The following is a 22,745-nucleotide window of genomic DNA, read 5'->3' on the forward strand; positions in this document are numbered from 1 at the left end:
AATTTTATTCAGGTATTCATCCTCCTCCACATGGCCAGGTACTTTACAGGAAGAAGAAGTAATTCCCAGCTCAGGAGATGGGGTAACTTGACTTCTTTCAGCCAGTTGTGGTAATCCCCTCTCTCTTGCCAATGAATGGTTTAGGAATGGGGGTCCAGCCCAATGCTGCCATGAAGTATTCCAGAAGAGTTTTGAGGAAGATGGCTTCCTAAGAAAGGGAAAAAAGAAAGAGCCCCATTGTTGTTTGCTTGTTTGTTGGATTTTGTCTCTGGTGTGAAGCGGAGAATGCTTCAGCCATCTTCTGACCCTGAGATCACCACTGTCAACACTAAGGGAATCAGAGAAATAGAAAGAACTTGACTCTTTGATGACATTTTTGAAAATCTGCTATCAACCAACCTATGAATCTACCCTTCTTCTGTACTTCTTCTTATGTAAGAAAATAAATTTCCATCTTGAATGAACAGGTTTGAGTAGGGTTAACTGTTACTGGTTGCCAAAACATCCTAAATGATTTTAAAAAAAGGTCAAACCCAAAGCCTCGCACATCAAAGGCAGACTACAAATGGCAGCTAACATTATTATTCCACTCCAATCTTGTCCATCCAGTCTCCCCTCACTCTCCTCCAATACATCACCAATGCAACTCAGATCAAACTACTTCCATCTTTATTCCGGTCAGTCCTACCCTTAAGTGAAGTGACTATTCCCTATAGTAACTATTAGCATAGAATCCAAACTTCATTTCCTAAGTACAGTTTTTATTGCTCACTCGGGGAATTTAGGAACAAGGCTCACATTCATCACTCTGCAATTATGAATTATAGGTTAGGATTCACTCTGTTCAGTTTTACATACTTTTTTACTCTAATAAAAAAAAAATCAGGAAGTGTAATTTGGATGGATTACCTTCCAGCAGAAACCTTGGTATATTACTACCATGAGGCAACCAAACTCCAACAGAATCCTAATAGAAAATGAATCCTTTCAGATTTTTGACAGATAAAACATAAAATGAATCTTTTTGTTCTATTTATTTTAAGACTGGAGGACAAGACCAAAGACATCACAAAATGAAGAGATAATGCCACAGGAGATGGAAGAAAAACACATTTTTTTTTAAATAGGAATCCAGAGACCACATTGATACCACTGAAAACCATAATGATTTAATAATCAACAGGGTAATAGACAAACAAGTAAAACAAGAATCCTTCCATGTTAGCCCCCAAAAGTGGCAGAACATAATAAAGCAAATACATTTGAAGAAAAGATTCTCCCCTAAGAGTGACAGTGGCTTACTGAAGCACAGATTTACAAATGGGGGTGAGAGCAAATACATAACATGAAAAGCCACCAGAAGGTGGAATCTGGTTTACCTTGGGTGAGACAGGAGAATCTCCTGGCAGAAAACCCTGTCCTAACAAGTGCAACAATCACATTCTACTAAAAGTTTTGTAGGCAAGAGTTAGTAAGCAAGGAGCCTTCTGAGCTACCAGCTACAGAAGAAAGGCGATTGGATCAATACAGAAACATTGCTCAGCCATCATGCCACAAAGATTTTCCTAAGAAGCGTGAATGATGTAAAAATTGGAATAATGTATGAAAAGTGAAATTGAATAAGACACAGAATGCTACAGGAAAGATAAAGAAGAAATAAACATACATAGGGCATAATTCTCTGCACACTGGATTGTTTAGGGGCACTGGCTGCAGCAGGTAGGCATAACCACAGACTGAAACTCCAAATACCTATGGATTCCATGTTCTCTGCAGCTTCTTGCAAGCTTTTCGTTACTCGGCCCCACTTGGTTCTGGAAACCACACAGGTGAGAAATTTTCAGTCTTTAATAGTCATGCTTCCCAGCTGTTCAGTAAGGTGTTCCTTCAAGTAATTGCCCTTAGGCAGTTTCTGGTGAGACAGGGACATGAGCAAACACTACAAACCACCCAGCTCGTTCTGCCAGACAGAGTCATTCTCCAATCTGGCCTGGCCAAGAGGCCCTAAAGGCAACCGGATTTCTGGAAGCGGGAATACACTACTCCTATTGAAATAAATAACTGCAACCTTATTAACAGATCCCACCTGCATGCAGTTATAGGGAAAGGAGAAGGAGAGACTTGAGTTTTGCTGGTAATTAACACACAAAGAGCGTGAGAATCTTCTTCAAAGACTGCTAGGCTATACCATATCTGACCTTGGACAGTAAGAGTTACACACATACTGGCCTCTTACCACTTGGTCTATTAGGCCTTGGGGTTCCAGCAGACACCTGTGGTTACCTACACAAGGCCATCCCCTTACCCTTTTCCTCATTGGCAAAGCCTTGATTTTGTTTAAGTGATCCCTCCTCAGTGCACCGGGTCTGAATGTTGTGGCCTGCCATCTAATTCTGTTCCAGGAAAGGCTGGAGATACAGAAAAATGTCCCTCTTTCTGCCTCCGGATATTGGTATGTGAAGACATGAGCTGTAACCAGCAATATGAAGACACTTTGGAACCATGAGGGAAACTAACAAATACACTGAGGCTAACAATGAAATAACTAGAAAGGATCTGGTCTCAACAGTGTCATAGATTCACAGAATTAATCAACTTTGCAGCCATCCCACCCCCAGATCCCACGTAACGTGAGATAATGTGTCTTCTGTGTCACTTTCAGCTAGTGTCCTCTTATTGAAAGCTGAAAATACAGTAACAGATGCTGAACTCTGTCTATCCAAATGTAACCTGCCAAAGATGCAAATTATGTCAACTGATTAAATGCAAATAAAAGTGCTTCTGTTCAAGGAATGTTCTTGCTGTTACATGAACAAGTGTAACAAATGCAAAGGCGATTCATCTTCCAGATTCATAAATGCTTTGCCACGTGCATTAGAACATTAGGCCTCTCCTCAAATTAACAAACTCAGTGACCATTCTTCAAAATCTCTGTGAAGACCTTTCCCAGCTTTTTACAGCACGTTTAGTTGTTTCCTAATATTATTTGTGTATTTTGTAGATGCTTCTACCAAACGGCTTGTAGTTGTGTATCTGTTGCTGTCCTATGTGAATTCCCTACAAAAGAAATAATATCTGTGATGATTAATTTTATGTGTCAACTTGGCTAGATCATAGCGTACCCATATATTTGGCTAAACATTATTACTGGGTACATCTGTGAGGGTCTTTCTGGATGAGATTAACATTCGAATCAGTGGATTCTAAAGTATATTGCCCTCCCCAGTGTGATGGCATCATCCATCCATTGACAGCAAGAATTGACCAAAAGTCAAAGGAAGGGAGAATTCACCCCTTTTCTGCATATTTGACCTGAGACATTAGTCTTCTTCTCCTCTGAGATTGGGAACTTCACCATCGGTTCCGGTGGTTCTCAGGTGTTTGGAGTTGGACTGAACTACACCACTGGTCTTCTTGAATCTCCAGCTTGCAGATGGTGGGTTGGGGGACTTCCCAGCCTCCATAATCACATGAACCAATTACTTATAATAATTCATATATATCCCATTGGTTTGGTTTCTCTAGAGAACTCCAACGCAATGTCTCATCTATCTTTATAGCCTAACAGTTAACATAGGACCCAGCACTTAGCTGGTGTGGCTGTTTTAAAATATAGCTCCCCAAATTCCTTCCATTTTGAGGGAAGTCCATGCCTCTGCCCTTGAATCTGAGCTGGCTTTTATATCAACTGATAGTTGCATGAGTCAACCAGGTTGGTCATTTATGCCTGCCCGGTCTGCAGATGACTGCGATCCTACAGATACTTGATTGCAACTACAAGAGAGATCCCAAGCAAGATCTGTAAGCCCCTCTTAAATTTCTGACCCTTAAAATTGTGAAAGAAAAAAACATTTGTTTTAATCTACTGAGATTTGGGGTCACCTTTACACATTAATAGTAACCAGAACAATTAGTGCTAAATATTAACTGAATTTATGAATGAGAGGTAAAGGAGATCTTCCTACCATTAAAAAAAAAAATGTTTTCAGGATAAGTTCAGGATAACTTCATCCTGTAGCAATTTTTGTGGTCAAAGATACATTTCCTATCACTCTGTGCATTAAGAGTGAACTCTTACAAAGCTCAATTCATGTATCAAAGTCTAGACATTGTGCTTGGTGCCTGTAACTTTTGGCTCATCTAACTCTCACAACCAATGGGAGGAGGGGGCTCATATTTGTCATTGCATACCTTAAGCATGAAGAAGTGAAGCTCAGAGAGGCTACAGGTTACCTGTCTCTATGGGTAGCAAATAACAAAGCTGGAATTGCCCCCAGGATTGCCTGTTCCAAACCATTTCCTCTCTCCACCACTGCACAAAATCTCCTTCACTAACTTGCACTTTATCCATAACCAGTAAAAAGAAAGGTCCAAATAGTTTGGCATATCACTATGTAATACCACAGTGGTAACCTAAGAATACGTGCAATAGGTTGGATCAGCCTAGGGCAGATCTGGACATAGTGCCAAGGACAGATAAGGCTAGAGCCATCAGAATTCTACTTCTTTTTTTTTTTTTTAAGATTTTATTTATTTATTTGTCAGAGAGAGAGAGCACGAGCAGGGGGAAGAGCAGGCAGAGGGAGAAGCAGGCTCCCCACTGGGCAAGGAGCCAGATGCAGGACTCAATCCCAGAACCCTGGAATCGTGACCTGAGCTGAAAGCAGATGCTTAACTGACTGAGGCACCCAAGAGTCCCCAGAATTCTACTTCTAATGCCAGTTCTATGGCCCTGCAATAACAAACTTTGCCCTTTCCTCCCTCACATCCCATTCAAAACCACAGATCTTCAATCAGAAGGATAGCTCTGGATCACTGGAATAGAAAATCCAACCAAAGGTAAGGATAATAAATCAATCTGTAAATTGCCCAACACATGTTTTGACAGCACAGGGTTATACATGAGATTGAATATCTGTGTGGAAAAAGATAGCTAAGACATGATTCCTGCTCTGGTAATTTTGATCCATTTAAGGAAAAAGGACAAAATATATAAATAAAGAACAGCACAAAATAATATACAAGTGCTAAGTCTAGGGTTGTTTCAAGATTTCTTCTAAGTATAAAATTCAGACCATTAAGAAAAGAAAAAATAAAGACTACTCCTAGTCAATCCAGTTCAAATACAACTATAAGTAATATTTTTCGGATTCTTTCTAGTTTTTTCTATACATACATAATGGAATAATTGAGGCTCAAACCATATTGTTCTATATCCTGCTTTATTTCACTTAAAAGTATATTCTGAACACATTCTAGAATGGGATTTTTTTATAAATTTTTTTTAAAAATTTTATTTGAGAGAGAGAGACTGCACAAGCATGAGCAGTGTGGGGGAGGGGAGAAGAAGGGGGAGAAACAGACTTCCCATTGGGTAGGATGCCCAATGTGGACTCCATTCCAGGACCCTGAGATCATGACCTGACCTGAAGGCAGATACTTAGCCCACTGAGACACCCAGGTGCCCTACTGGAAAACCAAACCAAACCCTACAGGACTGCATTTTGAGAAAGCATCCAGGAGTTCATATTAATGTGATACAATTTATATAAATTCCACCTACTAATGCATCCTTTTTTTCTTATGCTGTCTTTATAAATTATTATACTATGAATTATACTTATTATAAAGTAATAAGGTTAATCCTATGAAAGTACATTTGCTTCTGAGAGAGCATGTGAGACTCACACCAGACAAAAAATGAAGTGCTATCACCTCTCAAATTAAAATTACATCTGATTGCCTAAGCCTGGTCAAAGATAAACAAAATAGAAAGAAATGTCATTGTCACCCCATCGCCTCCATGCCCTTCGTGCCCTTATAGTTATTACTGTATTACTAATGTAAAAGACCATCATTTTAAGTGAATCACTGTTACCAGAAGTAAACTCTTATACACCAACATTTTTTAATATAAAGATTCTTTGACTGACATGAGCCCTTCAGAGATGGTATCCAGTACAGTTTCTCCTGCAGTATATTTGACTCTTTTTTTAAATTTCATGGTATAAGACTTAGAAGAAAAAAAATCTAAAATTCCAAAATCATGTCCTTGTTTGTAACAAAGTCTCCAAAAGGGAAGGGAGGGGCTTAATAAAAGGAACTATACTGGTTATACTACCCAGGGTACACACATTATAAATAAAACACATAGGAAACTGACATTTATTTCATACCAACTGTACAGAGAATTGTATTGTGTGAATTTCTAAAGGAAAAAAATGTAGATATCAAGGTTTTCTTGGATCTAGAGCATACTTAATGAATAGCCTGAACAAAATACCCTGGAAGACTACACATGTTGCTATATGATATTGCTTGAAAGTTAATTTCAACTAGTAATGTGCGGCTGACTGTGGTTTACCTGCTCAATAGCCATTCTCACTTCCTTGACTTCCTGCCACTAGACCCCACCTGTCACCTGCCACCCACCAGATGCTCGCTCTCCCAGCCTCCCTTGAAGCTAAAAATGGTGTAATGCTTCCAACAATGTGACCTAAAGAGAAGATCTTCAAGGAAGGGTTTTCTTTTCTAATAGGACAGTTGTACAGGGACAGGCTCTGCCATCCTTCTTGCCTCTGCTGCGGTCCTATGAAATGTGATGACCTGACAATGGGAGGCCCCATGTAACCAAAGGGGAAGCCAAGAGCCTAGAAGCCTATCTGCAGGCCTAACACTGAGTCGCAATGGTGGAACTTCCTGCTTCCAGATTGACTGACATACCATATTAATTAAGTAACCTCCTTAACTAAGCCAGTTTTACTTAGTGGTCTATTGCCCTGAAAGTTCCCAAACTAAAGCACAGGGCACCCTATGGCATGAAGAGTTTCAGTATTCAGCCAATACTGCAGTATGAATGAGAAACAAATAACAGTTATTGATTTTTAAAACATATTTTAGAAGAATTATAAAATGAAATAATGACAGTGCAATCGCTATTTTTTTTTTTTTTTTTCAAAATGGCAGCTGCATGTAAAGGGAGAATCTGACTCCTGGCCCTTAGTGTATATTTGGTTCCATTGTCTCCAGGCATTCATAACTGGGCCTTCCTACAGCAGACACAGCAAGAGTACTTCCTTCTGACAGGATCCTTTTCCTGGTGGTAGAGAAAACAGAAGAGGATGATGGTTAATAGAGTTTAATGTTAATATGGAAATAATCTCACCCATTTTAATTCTAACAGAAATTGAAGCAGGGTCAGTTGACCTCGACCTTTTCTTCCATCCATGCAGGGAGTGATTCAAAACATAAATTTTCTGAAAGATTTTAAATTACCAAGAAGCCCCAATATTACCCTATCAAGTTTTATATTCTCCAATGAGAATATAATATAATAATATATATATAATATATATAATAAACTTGTTTGTTTACCTGAAAGAAAATAAGCTTTTAGAAGAAACAATTGCTGTTTCACATAATGTCTAAGAATTTTCATTCGTTACTAAAAGGTTCTCCATTTAACCTTGAATGAATCATTTTATTGGTGTTGGTACAGGGGCCCACACTGGAATCAAGATTTTTATATTAGAGTTTTAAACTATAATCCACTGAAATGTAATTTCCCTGAAGTTCCTTACAGTCAAGACATATACTATATTGATAGTCTCCTATCTAATTTGGTACCCAATGTTTTATGAAATATTCCCTCCTATGAGTTAGATTCCTGCCTCAACTGTATATATTATTATACTTGTAGGCTATTCAGTAACAAGACATCTGTTCAGAAATCCCTCTAGAAGGTTTCTTACATTATTTATGTCACTACTAAAACTATTTCCCCTCCCTTAAAAAACAGCTGCTTTACATACATACAAGAGAAAAAAGATCATTATTTAGCCAGCAATGTTGATAAATGATTCTGGTGTCTTTTAGCTAACTGTCATTGCTTTCTATATACTAATTAGCTTTTTATATACTAATAAATCTCTTCTGCTCTCAAAGACTGTCAAGTAGCCATTTAATAGTAAATTTTAAATTCTATTCTTATATCCTCTCAATTAAGAGCAAATTTTAATGATTTTTATGTAAATGGTTTCAACCTCACAAATCAGTAAGCTCTCCCAAAAGCTTGTACCATGATTTTTGAAAGCTCTGAACTTTTGTCTGCTTATTTTCTCCTGCAAGCTTAATATACTTACCAAAAATTTCCACATTCCACATCATCAAAGCTTTCATCTTGTCTCAAAAGAAAAAAAGCTTAAATGCCGATTAAAAGCCAAAATCAACTATTTTCAGACTCAATTTTCAAATGTCAGTTTGTTTTTACCTAATTCTAGTAAATTTATATAGTGTAATTCTAAACTTCACTATTTGACGTTTTCCTGCTGAAGAAAAGCAGTAGAACTTTTCACCACCTGTGTTGCTTTTGGAAACTAGCCCCTCCCATCTGTGGTCTGGACAACATAGTGCCCAGGCGGGTCCTTACTAAGGGGACTGCCTACACACTGCTCTCAGGACTCTGGCAATTACCTGCGGTTGCTCTGCAAGCTGGATGTCCTGGAGAAGGCCATCTATGAACAAGGTACCAACAAAAGAGATAGGTGACTTTCTACATTCAGCACATCATAAAAGGGAATTCCAAATACGAAGAGAGGGGAAAGGAATCCATAGAAAAGACCAACTAAAGGTCAAGTCTTTGCATTTTTGAATAGCAACCATTTTCTGCTGAATTAGCTAATACAGTATTTCTCAAGCCTTTGAATTAGATTCCTCCGGAGTTTAGCTTTTCCAAAACAAAAGTGGGAAGGAAGTGGTGTTTTTCAGTGTAAAGAGGTTCTAACTAGATTTCAATTAAAAGAAAAAAAAGATATACAGCTTGATGGATATGCCTAGAATTCTTGGCCAAAATACAGAATTTGCCAAAAACGGGGGGGGGGGGGGTGACACAGATTCCATTAGCTCAAGCAATATATAAATGCTGCTAATTATTTTTGTTCCACAACAAGAGTTGTTTTTATAAAGATAAACACCACCTACCACCACCAACACCCCCCCCAAAACTGAACTGGCCTCAAATATACCCTTAATTATTCTTCTCTGTTCCCACACAACAACTTTGGTTCCTAGCCCTACTCGTTCCTGCTATGAAACCTGACAAAAATCTTGAAACATAAAGACAGAGAAAGAGGAGAGAATCGGGTGGGGGTGGAGGGGGGAGACACTGAGAGAGAGAGAGAGAGAACGTATTTTGCCACCCTCCTGGCTAACTGAAATGCTTGTTCCCGAGATTACAGTAATTACAGCCACAGCATGAGTTCCATACAAGCGCTAAATGAAACAGCACATCAATTAAAAAATAAACACTCCATTCTAAGAGAAAGACAACCCCCTGGGACGTCCTAACAAGCGTAAATGAACCTGCCAGGCCGCCGGCCCCTCGGGCCTCCTCCTCCCCTCCCCATCTTAAAGTAGTTGCGGAGCTGGCAGGGGCAAGTACTCATTGGCGTTGTCCCAAGCGGCTGCTAAAAGCAGCTTGGGTCCCGCTCTCCTCCTAGCGGATCACGGGTACGTGTCGGTGCGTCAGCGCCAGGGCTCAGCACCGCCTCCCACGGTAGAAAAGGAGGCTCTGGAAAAACGGTGAACTTTGTATAGACATGTATTTGTTCCAAAAGTACGAGGCGAAGAGAGACAATCCAGACGCGGTCTGCCCTACTTATAAGTTTGTCTTTCTTTTCTTTTTCCTTTCTTTTCTCTCTCTCCTTCTTTCTTTCCTTTCTTTCGGAAAGGAAATTATTTTTTCATAAGGTAGTACTGTGTCCTAGATGCTTTACAGACTTTATTCCACCTAACTACCCGAACGCCCTTTGAAATCCGCACTATTACCCCACTCTTCAGGTAAGGAAACTGAGGCCACTCGGCGGAAACGAGAGAATACTGAGCCAGCCCTTGTGTCTGGCGCCTTTCGCGCCCCTGGGGCACCGGCGGCTGTGCTCCCGTACACTTCTTGGGGCGCACCCCCCCACACACTGCCCCGTCCAGATTCATCATCCAAAATGAACTGCCGTCCTTCCGCTCCTCCCACATTTCCAAGCCTCAAACAGCATCATTCTAAGAGCCCCAAGAAGAGCACCCCTTCCCGAGTCTCCTGCAGAGCCCTGCCCCAGTCAGGCTCCCGCGCACTCGCGTCCGCGTAGGTTTCCCACTGACCCAGCTCACGGAGGTGCGCGGGGTCACCGATATTACCGGGCATGAGTAGGCAGGGACGTGACTTGTTTGAAATGAGCCTGGAAAAGCACGCGCGTGCATAAAACCCCCATCCCGGTCCCTAAAAGCAGACTCGGGGAAAAGGAACCAAGAACTCAAACGCACTGAGCTATGTGGCGACGTTTATGGCAAAACCTCGCTCTCTGCGGTCAATCCCAAGGTTACCGAAACTCCAGCTGCAGAAAGCGCGCATGGCGGTGGGGGACACTCCTGACCGCCTTAAGGAAAGCCGAGTCTTGGGAGCGCATAGGCTCCGCCCCGTCACCCGGCGATTGGCGCTCCCGGCTGAAGGCGGAGACCGAGTCCGCGCTGTATAAATATTCATGAGCCGGTCGGGCGGCGCGAGCGGGGCCGGAGCCGGGAAGTTGGGTGAAGGGCGCTGCTCCCGCGGAGGAGGAGGAGGAGGAGAAGGAGGAGGCGGCGGCGGCGGCGGCGGCGGCGGCTGGGCGCGGGCTGCGCCGCTCAGGTGTCTACTCCGCCTTTTTGGTCTGGATTTGGTTTTGTGTGTCTAGCAAGAAGGGGTCTGCCTACACCTCGGCAGATTGCCGGCCGGAGCGCGGAGCGGACTTTTACCGGAGGCGGAGTCTGTCAGTCCCGGAGGTGGACAGACTGACCGACGCCGGGGAAAGAGGGCGGCGGCCTCTGCGGAGGCGGGTCCCGAACTCCGGCAGCAGAGCTGCGCAGCTTTGGGGGCGAGCATGAGTCCCCGGGGACAGAAAGGGGGCTGCAGGGGCTGACCTAGCGCGGAGAGTGGCCTGGCCCAGCCATCTTGACTGCGCACCGCGGCCCGAAAGGAAACTTGCCGTGCCGCCGCCCTCTGTGTCCGGCAAAGTCACCTCACCGTCGCCTCGTGGAGAAGTGGCCGGGCGCGCGGGAGAGAAAGCTAGCGAAAGAGGGACGATGAGCCGGGGACCAGCCACTGTGCTGCGAGAGGGCTGAGTTCGACCGGGAGTCAGCAGGGCAGACTCTCCGGGACTGTGGTGCACGCCTGCAGAACCCTCACCGCCGGTGCCCAGGCTTCGGACCCCGCTGTGCGGACGCGTCCCGAGAAGGGACTAGGTTATCTGCAGACACCCTTTCCGGGAGAGGCAGGAGAGAGACCAACAGGGCATCCGCTTTACCCTTCTCCGGCTCCCTCGCCGAATCTCCCGGCGCCCCTCCGCGCGCCGCTTGGAGGGCGAGGGCGCGGGGCCGCGGCGCGCAGCATGGAGTGGGGTTACCTGTTGGAAGTGACCTCGTTGCTGGCCGCCTTGGCCCTGTTGCAGCGCTCAAGCGGCGCGGCCGCTGCCTCCGCCAAGGAGCTGGCGTGCCAAGAGATTACCGTGCCGCTTTGCAAAGGCATCGGCTACAACTACACGTACATGCCCAACCAGTTCAACCACGACACGCAGGACGAGGCGGGCCTGGAGGTGCACCAGTTCTGGCCCTTGGTAGAGATCCAGTGCTCGCCGGACCTCAAGTTCTTCCTGTGCAGCATGTACACGCCCATCTGCCTGGAGGACTACAAGAAGCCCCTGCCTCCTTGCCGCTCGGTATGCGAGCGCGCCAAGGCCGGCTGCGCACCCCTCATGCGCCAGTACGGCTTCGCGTGGCCCGACCGCATGCGCTGCGACCGGCTGCCCGAGCAGGGCAACCCCGACACGCTGTGCATGGACTATAACCGCACGGACCTCACCACAGCCGCACCCAGTCCGCCGCGCCGCCTGCCGCCACCGCCTCCGGGTGAGCAGCCGCCCTCTGGCAGCGGCCACGGCCGCCCGCCGGGGGCCAGGCCCCCGTCCCGCGGTAGGGGCGGTGGCGGCGGGGACGCAGCGGCGCCCCCCACGCGCGGCGGCGGCGGCGGGAAGGCGCGGCCCCCTGGCGGCGGCTCAGCGCCCTGCGAGCCGGGCTGCCAGTGCCGCGCGCCCATGGTGAGCGTGTCCAGCGAGCGGCACCCGCTCTACAACCGCGTCAAGACCGGCCAGATCGCCAACTGCGCGCTGCCCTGCCACAACCCCTTCTTCAGCCAGGACGAACGCGCCTTCACCGTCTTCTGGATCGGCCTGTGGTCTGTGCTGTGCTTCGTGTCCACCTTCGCCACCGTCTCCACCTTCCTCATCGACATGGAGCGCTTCAAGTATCCCGAGCGGCCCATTATCTTTCTTTCGGCCTGCTACCTCTTCGTGTCCGTCGGCTACCTGGTACGCCTGGTGGCTGGCCACGAGAAGGTGGCGTGCAGCGGCGGCGCGCCGGGCGCGGGCGGCACGGCAGGAGCGGGTGGCGCGGCTGCGGCGGCGGCGGCGGGCGCGGGTGCGGCGGGCGCGGGAGCAGGTGGCCCGGGCGGGCGCGGCGAGTACGAGGAGCTGGGCGCTGTGGAGCAGCACGTGCGCTACGAGACCACGGGCCCGGCGCTGTGCACCGTGGTCTTCTTGCTCGTCTATTTCTTCGGCATGGCCAGCTCCATCTGGTGGGTAATCCTGTCGCTCACGTGGTTCCTGGCGGCCGGCATGAAATGGGGCAACGAGGCCATCGCCGGCTACTCGCAGTACTTCCACCTGGCCGCGTGGCTCGTGCCCAGCGTCAAGTCTATCGCCGTGCTGGCGCTCAGCTCCGTGGACGGCGACCCGGTGGCTGGCATCTGCTACGTGGGCAACCAAAGCCTCGACAACCTGCGCGGCTTTGTGCTGGCGCCGCTCGTCATCTACCTCTTCATTGGTACCATGTTCCTCCTGGCCGGCTTCGTGTCGCTCTTCCGTATCCGCTCGGTTATCAAGCAGCAGGGCGGCCCCACCAAGACGCACAAACTGGAGAAGCTCATGATCCGCCTGGGTCTCTTCACCGTGCTCTACACCGTGCCCGCCGCCGTCGTGGTCGCTTGCCTCTTCTATGAGCAGCACAACCGCCCGCGCTGGGAGGCCACGCACAACTGCCCGTGCCTACGGGACCTGCAGCCAGACCAGGCGCGCCGGCCCGACTACGCTGTCTTCATGCTCAAGTACTTCATGTGCCTCGTGGTGGGCATCACCTCGGGCGTGTGGGTCTGGTCCGGCAAGACGCTCGAGTCGTGGCGTGCCCTGTGCACCCGCTGCTGCTGGGCCAGCAAGGGCGCCACGGGGGGCGCGGGCGCCGCGGGCGCGGGGGGCGCCGGGGGACCCGGAGGTGGTGGGGGCGTGGGGTCCGTTGGGGGCGTGGGTCCGGGCGGTGGGGCGGGATCCCTCTACAGCGACGTCAGCACCGGCCTGACGTGGCGATCTGGCACGGCCAGCTCCGTGTCTTATCCAAAGCAGATGCCGTTGTCCCAGGTCTGAGTGGAGGGGAGGGGGCACCCGGAAGGAATGGGGAGGGGGGCGAGGAAACCAAGTGCAGCAAAGGGACACTCATGGGCTGAGGTTCCCACCCCTTCACCGTGTTGATTGCTATTAGCATGATAATGAACTCTTAATGGTATCCATTAGCTGGGACTTAAATGACTCACTTAGAACAAAGTACCTGGCATTGAAGGCTCCCAGACCCAGCCCCCTTTCCTCCATTGATACGCGAGGAGCTCCTCCCGCTAGGCGTTAATCTCTGTTGGCAGAGGAGGGTGGACTCTGCGGCGTTTCAGAACGCAGGGTTTGGAGCCCTCGCTGGTTGCCATTTGCTGAGCTTGAAACCAGATCTACAGATTTCACCTGAGGGACCTATTTTTCTCCCTCGACTGTCCTTTGTAAACTCTTACTCCTAACATATTCTAGAGGAGGGATGACCGCGACCTAATGGAATTGCACGGTTTGGGTATTCTTAATGACCAGGCAAATGCCTTAAATAAACAACAAGAAATGTCTTAATTATACACCCCAAGTAAATACGGGTTTCTTACATTAGAGGATGTATTTATATAATTATTTGTTAAATTGTAAAAATGTGTAAAATATGTACATATCCAAAGATATACAGTCTGTACATTTTTTGTAAAAAGTTTAGAGGCCACCCTTGTAAGAGCAAATATAAGTATTCTATTTTGTCAATAAAAATGACTTTTGATAAATGATTTAAGCATCACCCTTTCCCCCTGCCTCTTCTAAGCTGTTACCTTTAAAGTGCTTGCTAAGGACGCATTGAAAAAAATGGACATTTTCTGGTTTCTCATTCTGTACACTGACCTTAGGCATGGAGAAAATGACCTGTTAAACTCTAGTTCTTAAGTTGTTAGCAAAGTAAATATCATTGTTAAACTGAAATCAAAAATGAGTTTTTGCACCTTCCCAAAAGATAGTGTTCTTCATGGTAGCCCTTTTCTCATCCATGGATAACAACACTCATCTTAGTATATGTAAATGGAACTTTTGCAAGGCAACAATTGCACTCAGGCCTTGTTAATTTATCTTGTACAATATCACTAAAGGCTTCAAAACCCCACATTTATTTCTTGGTGTCCCTGATTTTGAAAGCACCTGGGTTTTCAGGGACAGAACACACTACTGATATGTAGAGGTTAATGTTTTAAACCATAGATCACACTTTACAGTGTAAGTCACTTGACTATCTGGTAGTGGAGCAGGCGCTCTTTAATGGATTAGACTAACGGGTTAACATCTTAATAACCTTCCAGGCTTGTGTATATCAAATGTGCTGCTTTTCCTAGAGAAAAAGCTATTGTTCCTCTGTCAAGACTAAGCTAATTTATTTGAGCAGAAGGCTGTTGAATTAGCAGAAGAATGCTTTGGCAATTGTTGAACTTTTTACCTGTCTGCCCAGTGGCCCAGCACATCATTCCTTTAAGAGGAGCTAAATGAATAGGGTTAATCTGTAGGGAACTTGGTCTTTTGAGTTTGAAAAACTTTGATCTTTTCTCCTCTCCAAATGTGCTGTATAGTCTGAAGTTTCTTTCCCTGCTGCCCGGCTCCTCTTGGTGCAGACCAATTGGCCACCGCGGAGCCTTAAAGTTCTTCCATTAAAGGGATGTGGGACTTTTACTTTAAAAAGGAGAGAGAGCGAGGGAGAGGAAGACTTGTAACAGTTAGTGAAGACCAGAGGCACAAGTGCGCTCAGCCTTTTAAACAGCTTTTCCCGGCATTGTTAGCCAGCCTGCAGGCAGCTAGGCATGGGTTGAAGCATTATAGAAAAGGGCTCTGAATGCCCTACAGGTGGTCTGTGCACATAATCCCCCAATTTAAAGCGTTTTCCTTTGCTGGACAATTGCATTACAAAACTCCCTTCTTTTTCGCCCCTAATTGAACCAATGAACTATTATAAACTACAAGTTTTTCTTAAAAAAAAAAAAAAGAAAGAAAAAAAATCCTCTGCCTAAATTCTATTGACTAAATTCTGGCAAGTTTTCTGAACTGAACCTTTTAAAGCACCGGAAGTAAAAGCTTCTTCAGACATTTCACTTTTTCAGATATTTTTATTCCCCATGCTTGTTATTTTTCTGACAGATTAGCAATAATTTAAAAGTAATTGGTAAGGTTGTGTGTTCATACTGAAAAGATAGCCCCAGGTCCCTTATTAACCTGTCAATCAAGATAAGAAATGGGCAGCTACGCTGCTAATGATGGGGGGGCATCAAACATTGCAGAATGGGAGGGGACATATTCCCTGCATCCTGCTAAAAATGTTTGTTCTCTTTACTTTCCCTCATAGGAATATTTATTGGTTAAAAAAAAATTTTTTTAATTAATAGGTTGGAAGCTACTTCCTTGGCTGATCTTTCTCATGTGAGAGGCTTTTAAGAAGAGTTTCTTGGTAGAAACATTTTGCAAATCCTTTCCAGAGCCACTCTTGGTGTTAATTGGATTTTTAAATTAGATATGCGGTAAGGATACCTACATTAGCTAATCATGCTGTTTATATTTCTTAAAGTAAGAGGCATTGTAAAATCTTCACCTCCGAGAAGTTTTATTTATTAAAGAATTACTATTTTATGACTTATGTACCAATAAGTGGCCTGCATCTACCCCAGGGGGTGACACTCATGTGCTGTAACATACATAAACCAGCCATAAGCTACACTTTCAGTTATAAAGTGTAAGTGTGAGAGCACTTTTCATACTCTTTACCACCTATATGGAATAGGGAGAGAACTAAAAGCCACTACTTAGCATACAGGTTATCTAATGTAGCTGTCATTACTGAGACATTTTCACTACCTAACATGGTGGGAAATGTCCAACTTTGAAGCTTTTTTCCTTTATTAATCTTTGAACATATCTTTGTAAAATGCCATATTTGATAGCTTTTACAAGATGGCTATAAATGTGCTCAATATAAACAGGCTTATTAAACAAGCAAAAAATCCCTCCTACGCTAGGGCAACTCTTAGTAAGAAGCCATGCACCTGTAATCACTAAGAACTGATTTTGGAGACCGATACTAAAACACAAATGCCGGTTCTTTGCCTTTAAAACTAAAATTGCAAATTTACTAATATCCAAACGGTAGATAGACGCAAAATCGATTTGGGGGTTGGAAACATGGAGGAAGTGTATCATTTTGGCAATTTGCTTTAGACAAGTGAATAGGTCCCTTGCCTGAATACTCCCCTTTGTGATATACAGGTGTGTTCTTAATTAACTATATGGAATAAGTGTTAGTTTTTTTTTAATTTTTGTCTAACATGGAGGTAGCAGACTGGGAGGGGATATGGTTACTGTGTGGCTAGAAGATCAATATGAATAAAGTCTAATATGGTTAAATCCATTATTAAAGCCAAAGCTCATTACAATTACTTGTGGGAAAAGCTATGCGAAACACTTTCTTTTTGCTTTATAATAAGTGCAACTTGAAAGTACCATAAAACGGGGGAGGGGGGGTGTAAGAAAGTTTAAGGAGCAAACAATGTCACCATTACAGTTTCTTAACCTACATTGATGGTGTTGCTGGTTCCTGTAATACTTGAAAGTTTGGGGGAAAGAAATCAGATTGTCTCGCCAAAACAAAAATTAGACAAAGAGACTGCAAAAATTCAGTTGCAGAGTACAGGATGCAATTGAAAGTATAGGTGCAAACATTGTTAAGATTTGCCAAACCAATCACGTGTAGCCATCTGCTTTCCACGTGTGATGCCATACTGCCACCTTGTGGTGCCCACAGCTCCAGAACTGGGAGGAGGGGGCAGTTTCCTTCGTTCAATTCCTTCATTCAGAAATACTGAGCTCCCACATTGCTGGCCCTGTCCCCCCAAAGAGCGCACCCAGAGGGCCTGCAAGCATTTTGTATTCAGAATTTTGAATTCTTTGGGATTCCCAAAGTGCATCAGTTTAAACCCGCACAAGATCTTATTGAATTAAATCCTCAATATAAAGATTATGCTAAAAATGTAGTTAAGCTATATTGAAATCAAAAGGTCTATCTTTTTTAAGTTATCTTTTGAATGACTTTTATTTAAAGAATAGGCTAGTCACCAAAGATCCACCACCTAACGGGAGAGGATCCAAAACTTAATGGGAGAAAGGATGAATCATGAAGAATATTTTGAGGTAGCATGTTGTTGGCTTGTTTTTTTAAACAATGCTACTTTCCAGTTTTCCACATAGAAGTTGATCTGCCAAGTTCAGTGGACACCCTTCAGTGCTGCACATAAATGCTGTTGTTTTGGGTGGGATGCAGGCTGTCCCTGTTATCCAGCCAGGTGTTTGTGGAAACACACCCAGAAATAGAAACTGTGCTGGAAAACAAGGTCAGCCAAAGGGAGGGAGGGGGAAGCATCTGCATTGGAATGTCTGACCCTGAGGGAGGAAGATTTCCATACACAGCAGTGTGGGAAGACCAGGCCTTTAACAGGGGTGGGGGGTGGGAAGTGCATGTAGAGAAGAGGCAGGCTTACAAGGCCCACATCTGAAGGCTCCTTGTTCTGAGAACAGAATGGTTGGTAGGGACAGGAAAGAAGGAGGCGGCACTGGTCAAGGAGATACAGACTAAAGATCTTAGAGGTCACCTACCAAGATCGTGGAATTCTTAAAGACAGAGATCCCAGGATCATCGAGAACCTTGCTACTCCATTGACAGGTAGCAGGGGCAAGATCTAGGACAGTATGATGGAAATGTGGAGTCTCAGGTCTTGCTTACTGAGTCTGAAGCTGTATTGTGACCAGATCCCCAAAACCAGAAGCCCAAAGAGGTCTGGACTTGCCAAAGGTCATGCAATCAAGAGCAGCCCTGGGCCTAGAAGCTACTGATCCTACTTGCCACTCCTCTTTCCATAGGCCTTTCCCAGCTGCCTGGCTCTCTCTAAATCCCTAAGACCACCACTATGTATGTGCAGGCATCCCTGACCATCAGCTTACCAGGGCTGTGTTTACCTAGTTACACAGTCAGACCAAAGTACAGATTTCTCCATGGTGTGGTGCTGACCTACACACAAGAACGTACAAACACAGTCTGAGAGCCTGCCAGGACAGCTTTGGAAAGGTTTGCCTCTCTGGTCCCTGGCTGACTTGGGCTAGCTCGCCTACTCTGTGCTGCCTGTGTTCACAGTAATGCAATCATTGGCATGGTTTACACTTGCCTAGTTGATACAAAAGGCCCAAGGACAGAGTCTGTCTGCTAGGCTTAGTGAGGAGCAGCAGGGACCTGGAGAAAGGAGAAGAGTCTGTTGCTGATAGAGCTCACACTGGCAAGAAGAGCCAGCAATGGAAAATGCCTGCCGTGCTCAGCCCAGGCTCTGGGGGCCTTCAGGGAGAGCCCAGCAGGGCCACAGAAGGCAAACAGCAGAGCTACTGGCAGTGAAGGGAATGGAAGGGAGCAGGATCCAGAGCTCAGGGCCTATGGAGTCCAAGGAGAGCATCCTGGAAATCTCGGAGTGAGAAATCAAAAAGGAGATTAGTTCAGCCGATTTAAACCACAGGCCCCAGGAGATGACCTAAAAGTCTGGGTGGTACCTGAAAAGGCCAGCCAGTGGCTAGAGAAGGACGGAAGTAAAGGAACCCTCCTGCCAGGGCAAGAGCAAAGTTAGGATGAACTTCAACTTAATGACCAAGTTGTAATGGCTTTCCAAGCCTTGGCAGAGAACCATTACTCACGGAGGACAAAGGTACCTATTTATCTTGCCTTATTTAAGGCTAGCCATACACTAATTTAAACTAGAAATGCAATCTCCCGCACTTGTCCCCTAACAAACCTGTTTCTAATTAAGCAACACACGGGCAGCAGTTCTCTCCCCTGCCTACACATTACAGGCATTCGGGGTGCTTCTTAGAAATATTAGTGCTGCGGCACCACCGGAGACCAACTGAATCAGAATTTGGGGGGATGGAACCTGGGAAGTCAACGTGTCTGAAACTATCCTAGGTGATTCTCATGTGTAGCCAGAGTTGAAAACCAGAGAATGTAACCAAAGCTGGTGGGTTTTTTTTTTTTCTTTCTTGTGAGAAAAATGTGTTTTTAATGTCTTAACTCATAAATGTTTATTATAAGCATGTTAGGACAATAAGTAACATCTCTTCATATATTCACAGTTTTGTATAAGCTTATTAAATATAATTTTGAACTTCTGCAAGTAGGTTCAATATGGCAACATTAGGAAAATAATATAAAATTTTTGTTAGATTTGAAAGAATACTTGCAGATACATTGATGACACTATCTCAGAGACTGAAATGGCTTACCTGAACCAAAATGTGTTTGATATGTGAACATGTGTCTCTAAGTTCCTCAGGCATTGGGTATTTTTGTTTTTTTTTTAATTTTTTTTTAATTTTTTTAAATTTTTTTTAATTATGTATTAATTGTGTTAATCACCATACATCATCATTAGTTTTCAATGTAGTGTTTCAAGATTCGTTGTTTGCCTATAACACCCAGTCCTCTATGCAATTCGTGCCCTCCTTAATACCCACCACCAGGCCAACCCATCCCCCACCGACCTCCCCTCTAAAACCCTCAGTTTGTTTCTCAGAGTCCACAGTCTCTCTTGCCTCCTCTCCCCCTCTGATCCCACCCCCCACCCCCACCTTCACTTTTCCTTTCCTTTTCTTAATGTCCTCCATGTTATTCCTTATGTTCCACAAGTAAGTGAAACCATATAATTGACTCTCTCTAAAACTGGTGTTTCGATCTAAAATGAAACAAAATAGAAATAGATATTAACTAAGCAAATTAACTATTGTCATCCAACTTGACTAGATTAAATAGAAGTGGGTTGTTGTTGTTGTTGTTTTCCCTTTTTGTCACCTAGAGTAAATAAATATTTGGAAGAGGACAGCAGTGCCCTCACCTGGTCCAAAGGGAGAACTCCATGCTTTGTTACTGGGAACTGAAGATCTTAATCACACAGAACAGTTTTGGATAACGCCTGCTTTTTCTTTCACTTGTAAAGAAATAACAAAGAATTATTTACACAGGGATGATTCTATTAAGCTAGAAATCAAACCCAAACTGTGATCCTAAAAGGAGCCAACAATGTTGATGTATTAATTAGGAAAGATACTTAAAATGTTTTCTTTTTCTTCAGTAAATATTTATTCAGTGAAACCAGCTCAGCTAGAAATGAAACCTCATCTTGTAGTGACCTAATAAGGGCATGACTTTCCAAAACCAGGTGGTCTGTCATATTACAGTCCAGGAGGCGGGTTGGCTGAAATCCTAAATATGTGTTAATATGTGTTTATATCTTTAAAGGGAACCTAATACTATCTTACATATTGATGGAATTTTTGTCACGTTTTAGAATTTTAGGATAATGTTCACTGAGTGCAGAAGTCTACTCTTTCTCTGGATCCCCCGAAATCCGTGACAAGCCCTTAACCAAAGACCCAGAAAATGAGATTCATTTCCACAAGTAAACTCTGAGGTTTTCCTGAGTCTATGTAATAAATATGATTTTAGATCCTGACTGTTAAACCTCATGCAATCATAGATCATGAAAGGGATACAAATTTGCATAATACCATTAAAGGGCATCTTGTAGCTATACTTAATGGGAACCAAAAAAAAAAAAAAAAAAAAGGAAATAACTCAATTTAATCGTTCTGGAAAGGATCTCATAATGAACATTATTCTTACCTGATTAACTTAGAGCATCTCCAGTAAGACACAGAGAGGCAATGAAATGGAGATGTTAAGAACATAGACTCTGTCCAATGGAAAAAAGACAGCCTCTTCAATAAATGGTGCTGGGAAAATTGGACAGCCACATGCAGAAAAATGAAATTGGACCACTTCCTTACACCACACACGAAAATAGACTCCAAATGGATGAAGGACCTCAATGTGAGAAAGGAATCCATCAAAATCCTTGAGGAGAATGCAGGCAGCAACCTCTTCGACCTCAGCCGTAGCAACATCTTCCTAGGAACAACGGCAAAGGCAAGGGAAGCAAGGGCAAAAATGAACTATTGGGATTTCATCAAGATCAAAAGCTTTTGCACAGCAAAGGAAACAGTTAACAAAACCAAAAGACAACTGACAGAATGGGACAAGATATTTGCAAACGACATATCAGATAAAGGGCTAGTATCCAAAATCTATAAGGAACTTAGCAAACTCAACACCCAAAGAACAAACAATCCAATCAAGAAATGGGCAGAGGACATGAACAGACATTTCTGCAAAGAAGACATCCAGATGGCCAACAGACACATGAAAAAGTGCTCCACGTCACTCGGCATCAGGGAAATACAAATCAAAACCACAATGAGATATCACCTCACACCAGTCAGAATGGCTAAAATGAACAAGTCAGGAAATGACAGATGCTGGCGAGGATGTGGAGAAAGGGGAACCCTCCTCCACTGTTGGTGGGAATGCAAGCTGGTCCAACCACTCTGGAAAACAGCATGGAGGTTCCTCAAAATGTTGAAAATAGAACTACCCTATGACCCAGCAATTGCACTACTGGGTATTTACCCTAAAGATACAAACATAGTGATCCGAAGGGGCACGTGTACCCGAATGTTTATAGCAGCAATGTCTACAATAGCCAGACTATGGAAAGAACCTAGATGTCCATCAACAGATGAATGGATCAAGAAGATGTGGTATATATACACAATGGAATACTATGCAGCCATCAAAAGAAATGAAATCTTGCCATTTGCAACGACGTGGATGGAACTAGAGCGTATCATGCTTAGTGAAATAAGTCAATCAGAGAAAGACAACTATCATATGATCTCCCTGATATGAGGACATGGAGAAGCAACATGGGGGGGTAGGGGATAGGAGAAGAATAAATGAAACAAGATGGGATTGGGAGGGAGACAAACCATAAATGACTCTTAATCTCACAAAACAAACTGGGGGTTCCTGGGGGGAGGTGGGATTGGGAGAGGGGGAGCGGGCTATGGACATTGGGGAGGGGAGGCGAACCATAAGAGACTATGGACTCTGAAAAACAACCTGAGGGTTTTGAAGGGTCAGGGGTGGGAGGTTGGGGCAACCTGAGGGTTTTGAAGGGTCAAGGGTGGGAGGTTGGGGGAACAGGTGGTGGGTAATGGGGAGGGCACGTTTTGCATGGAGCACTGGGTGTTGTGCAAAAAGAATGAATACTGTTACGCTGAAAAAATAAATAAAATGGAAAAAAAAAAAAAAAGAACATAGACTCTGAGGGGCATCTGGGTGGCTCAGTCGTTAAGTATCTGCCT

The 22,745-nt window shown here is 44.5% G+C and overlaps 1 protein-coding gene across 1 annotated transcript; it reads left to right on the top strand.

Moving 5' to 3' along the window:
* The first annotated feature begins 10,533 nt into the window (after window positions 1-10,533).
* FZD8 (frizzled class receptor 8) lies at window positions 10,534-14,405 on the top strand. Its single transcript, XM_046013401.1, has one exon. It carries the CDS (start codon window positions 11,412-11,414, stop codon window positions 13,491-13,493), a length of 2,082 nt encoding a protein of 693 aa, XP_045869357.1. The 5' UTR covers window positions 10,534-11,411; the 3' UTR covers window positions 13,494-14,405.
* The last annotated feature ends 8,340 nt before the right edge of the window (window positions 14,406-22,745 follow it).

The sequence above is a fragment of the Meles meles genome, chromosome 7 (genome assembly GCF_922984935.1).
Source record: "Meles meles chromosome 7, mMelMel3.1 paternal haplotype, whole genome shotgun sequence".
Classification (NCBI taxonomy): Eukaryota; Metazoa; Chordata; class Mammalia; order Carnivora; family Mustelidae; genus Meles; species Meles meles.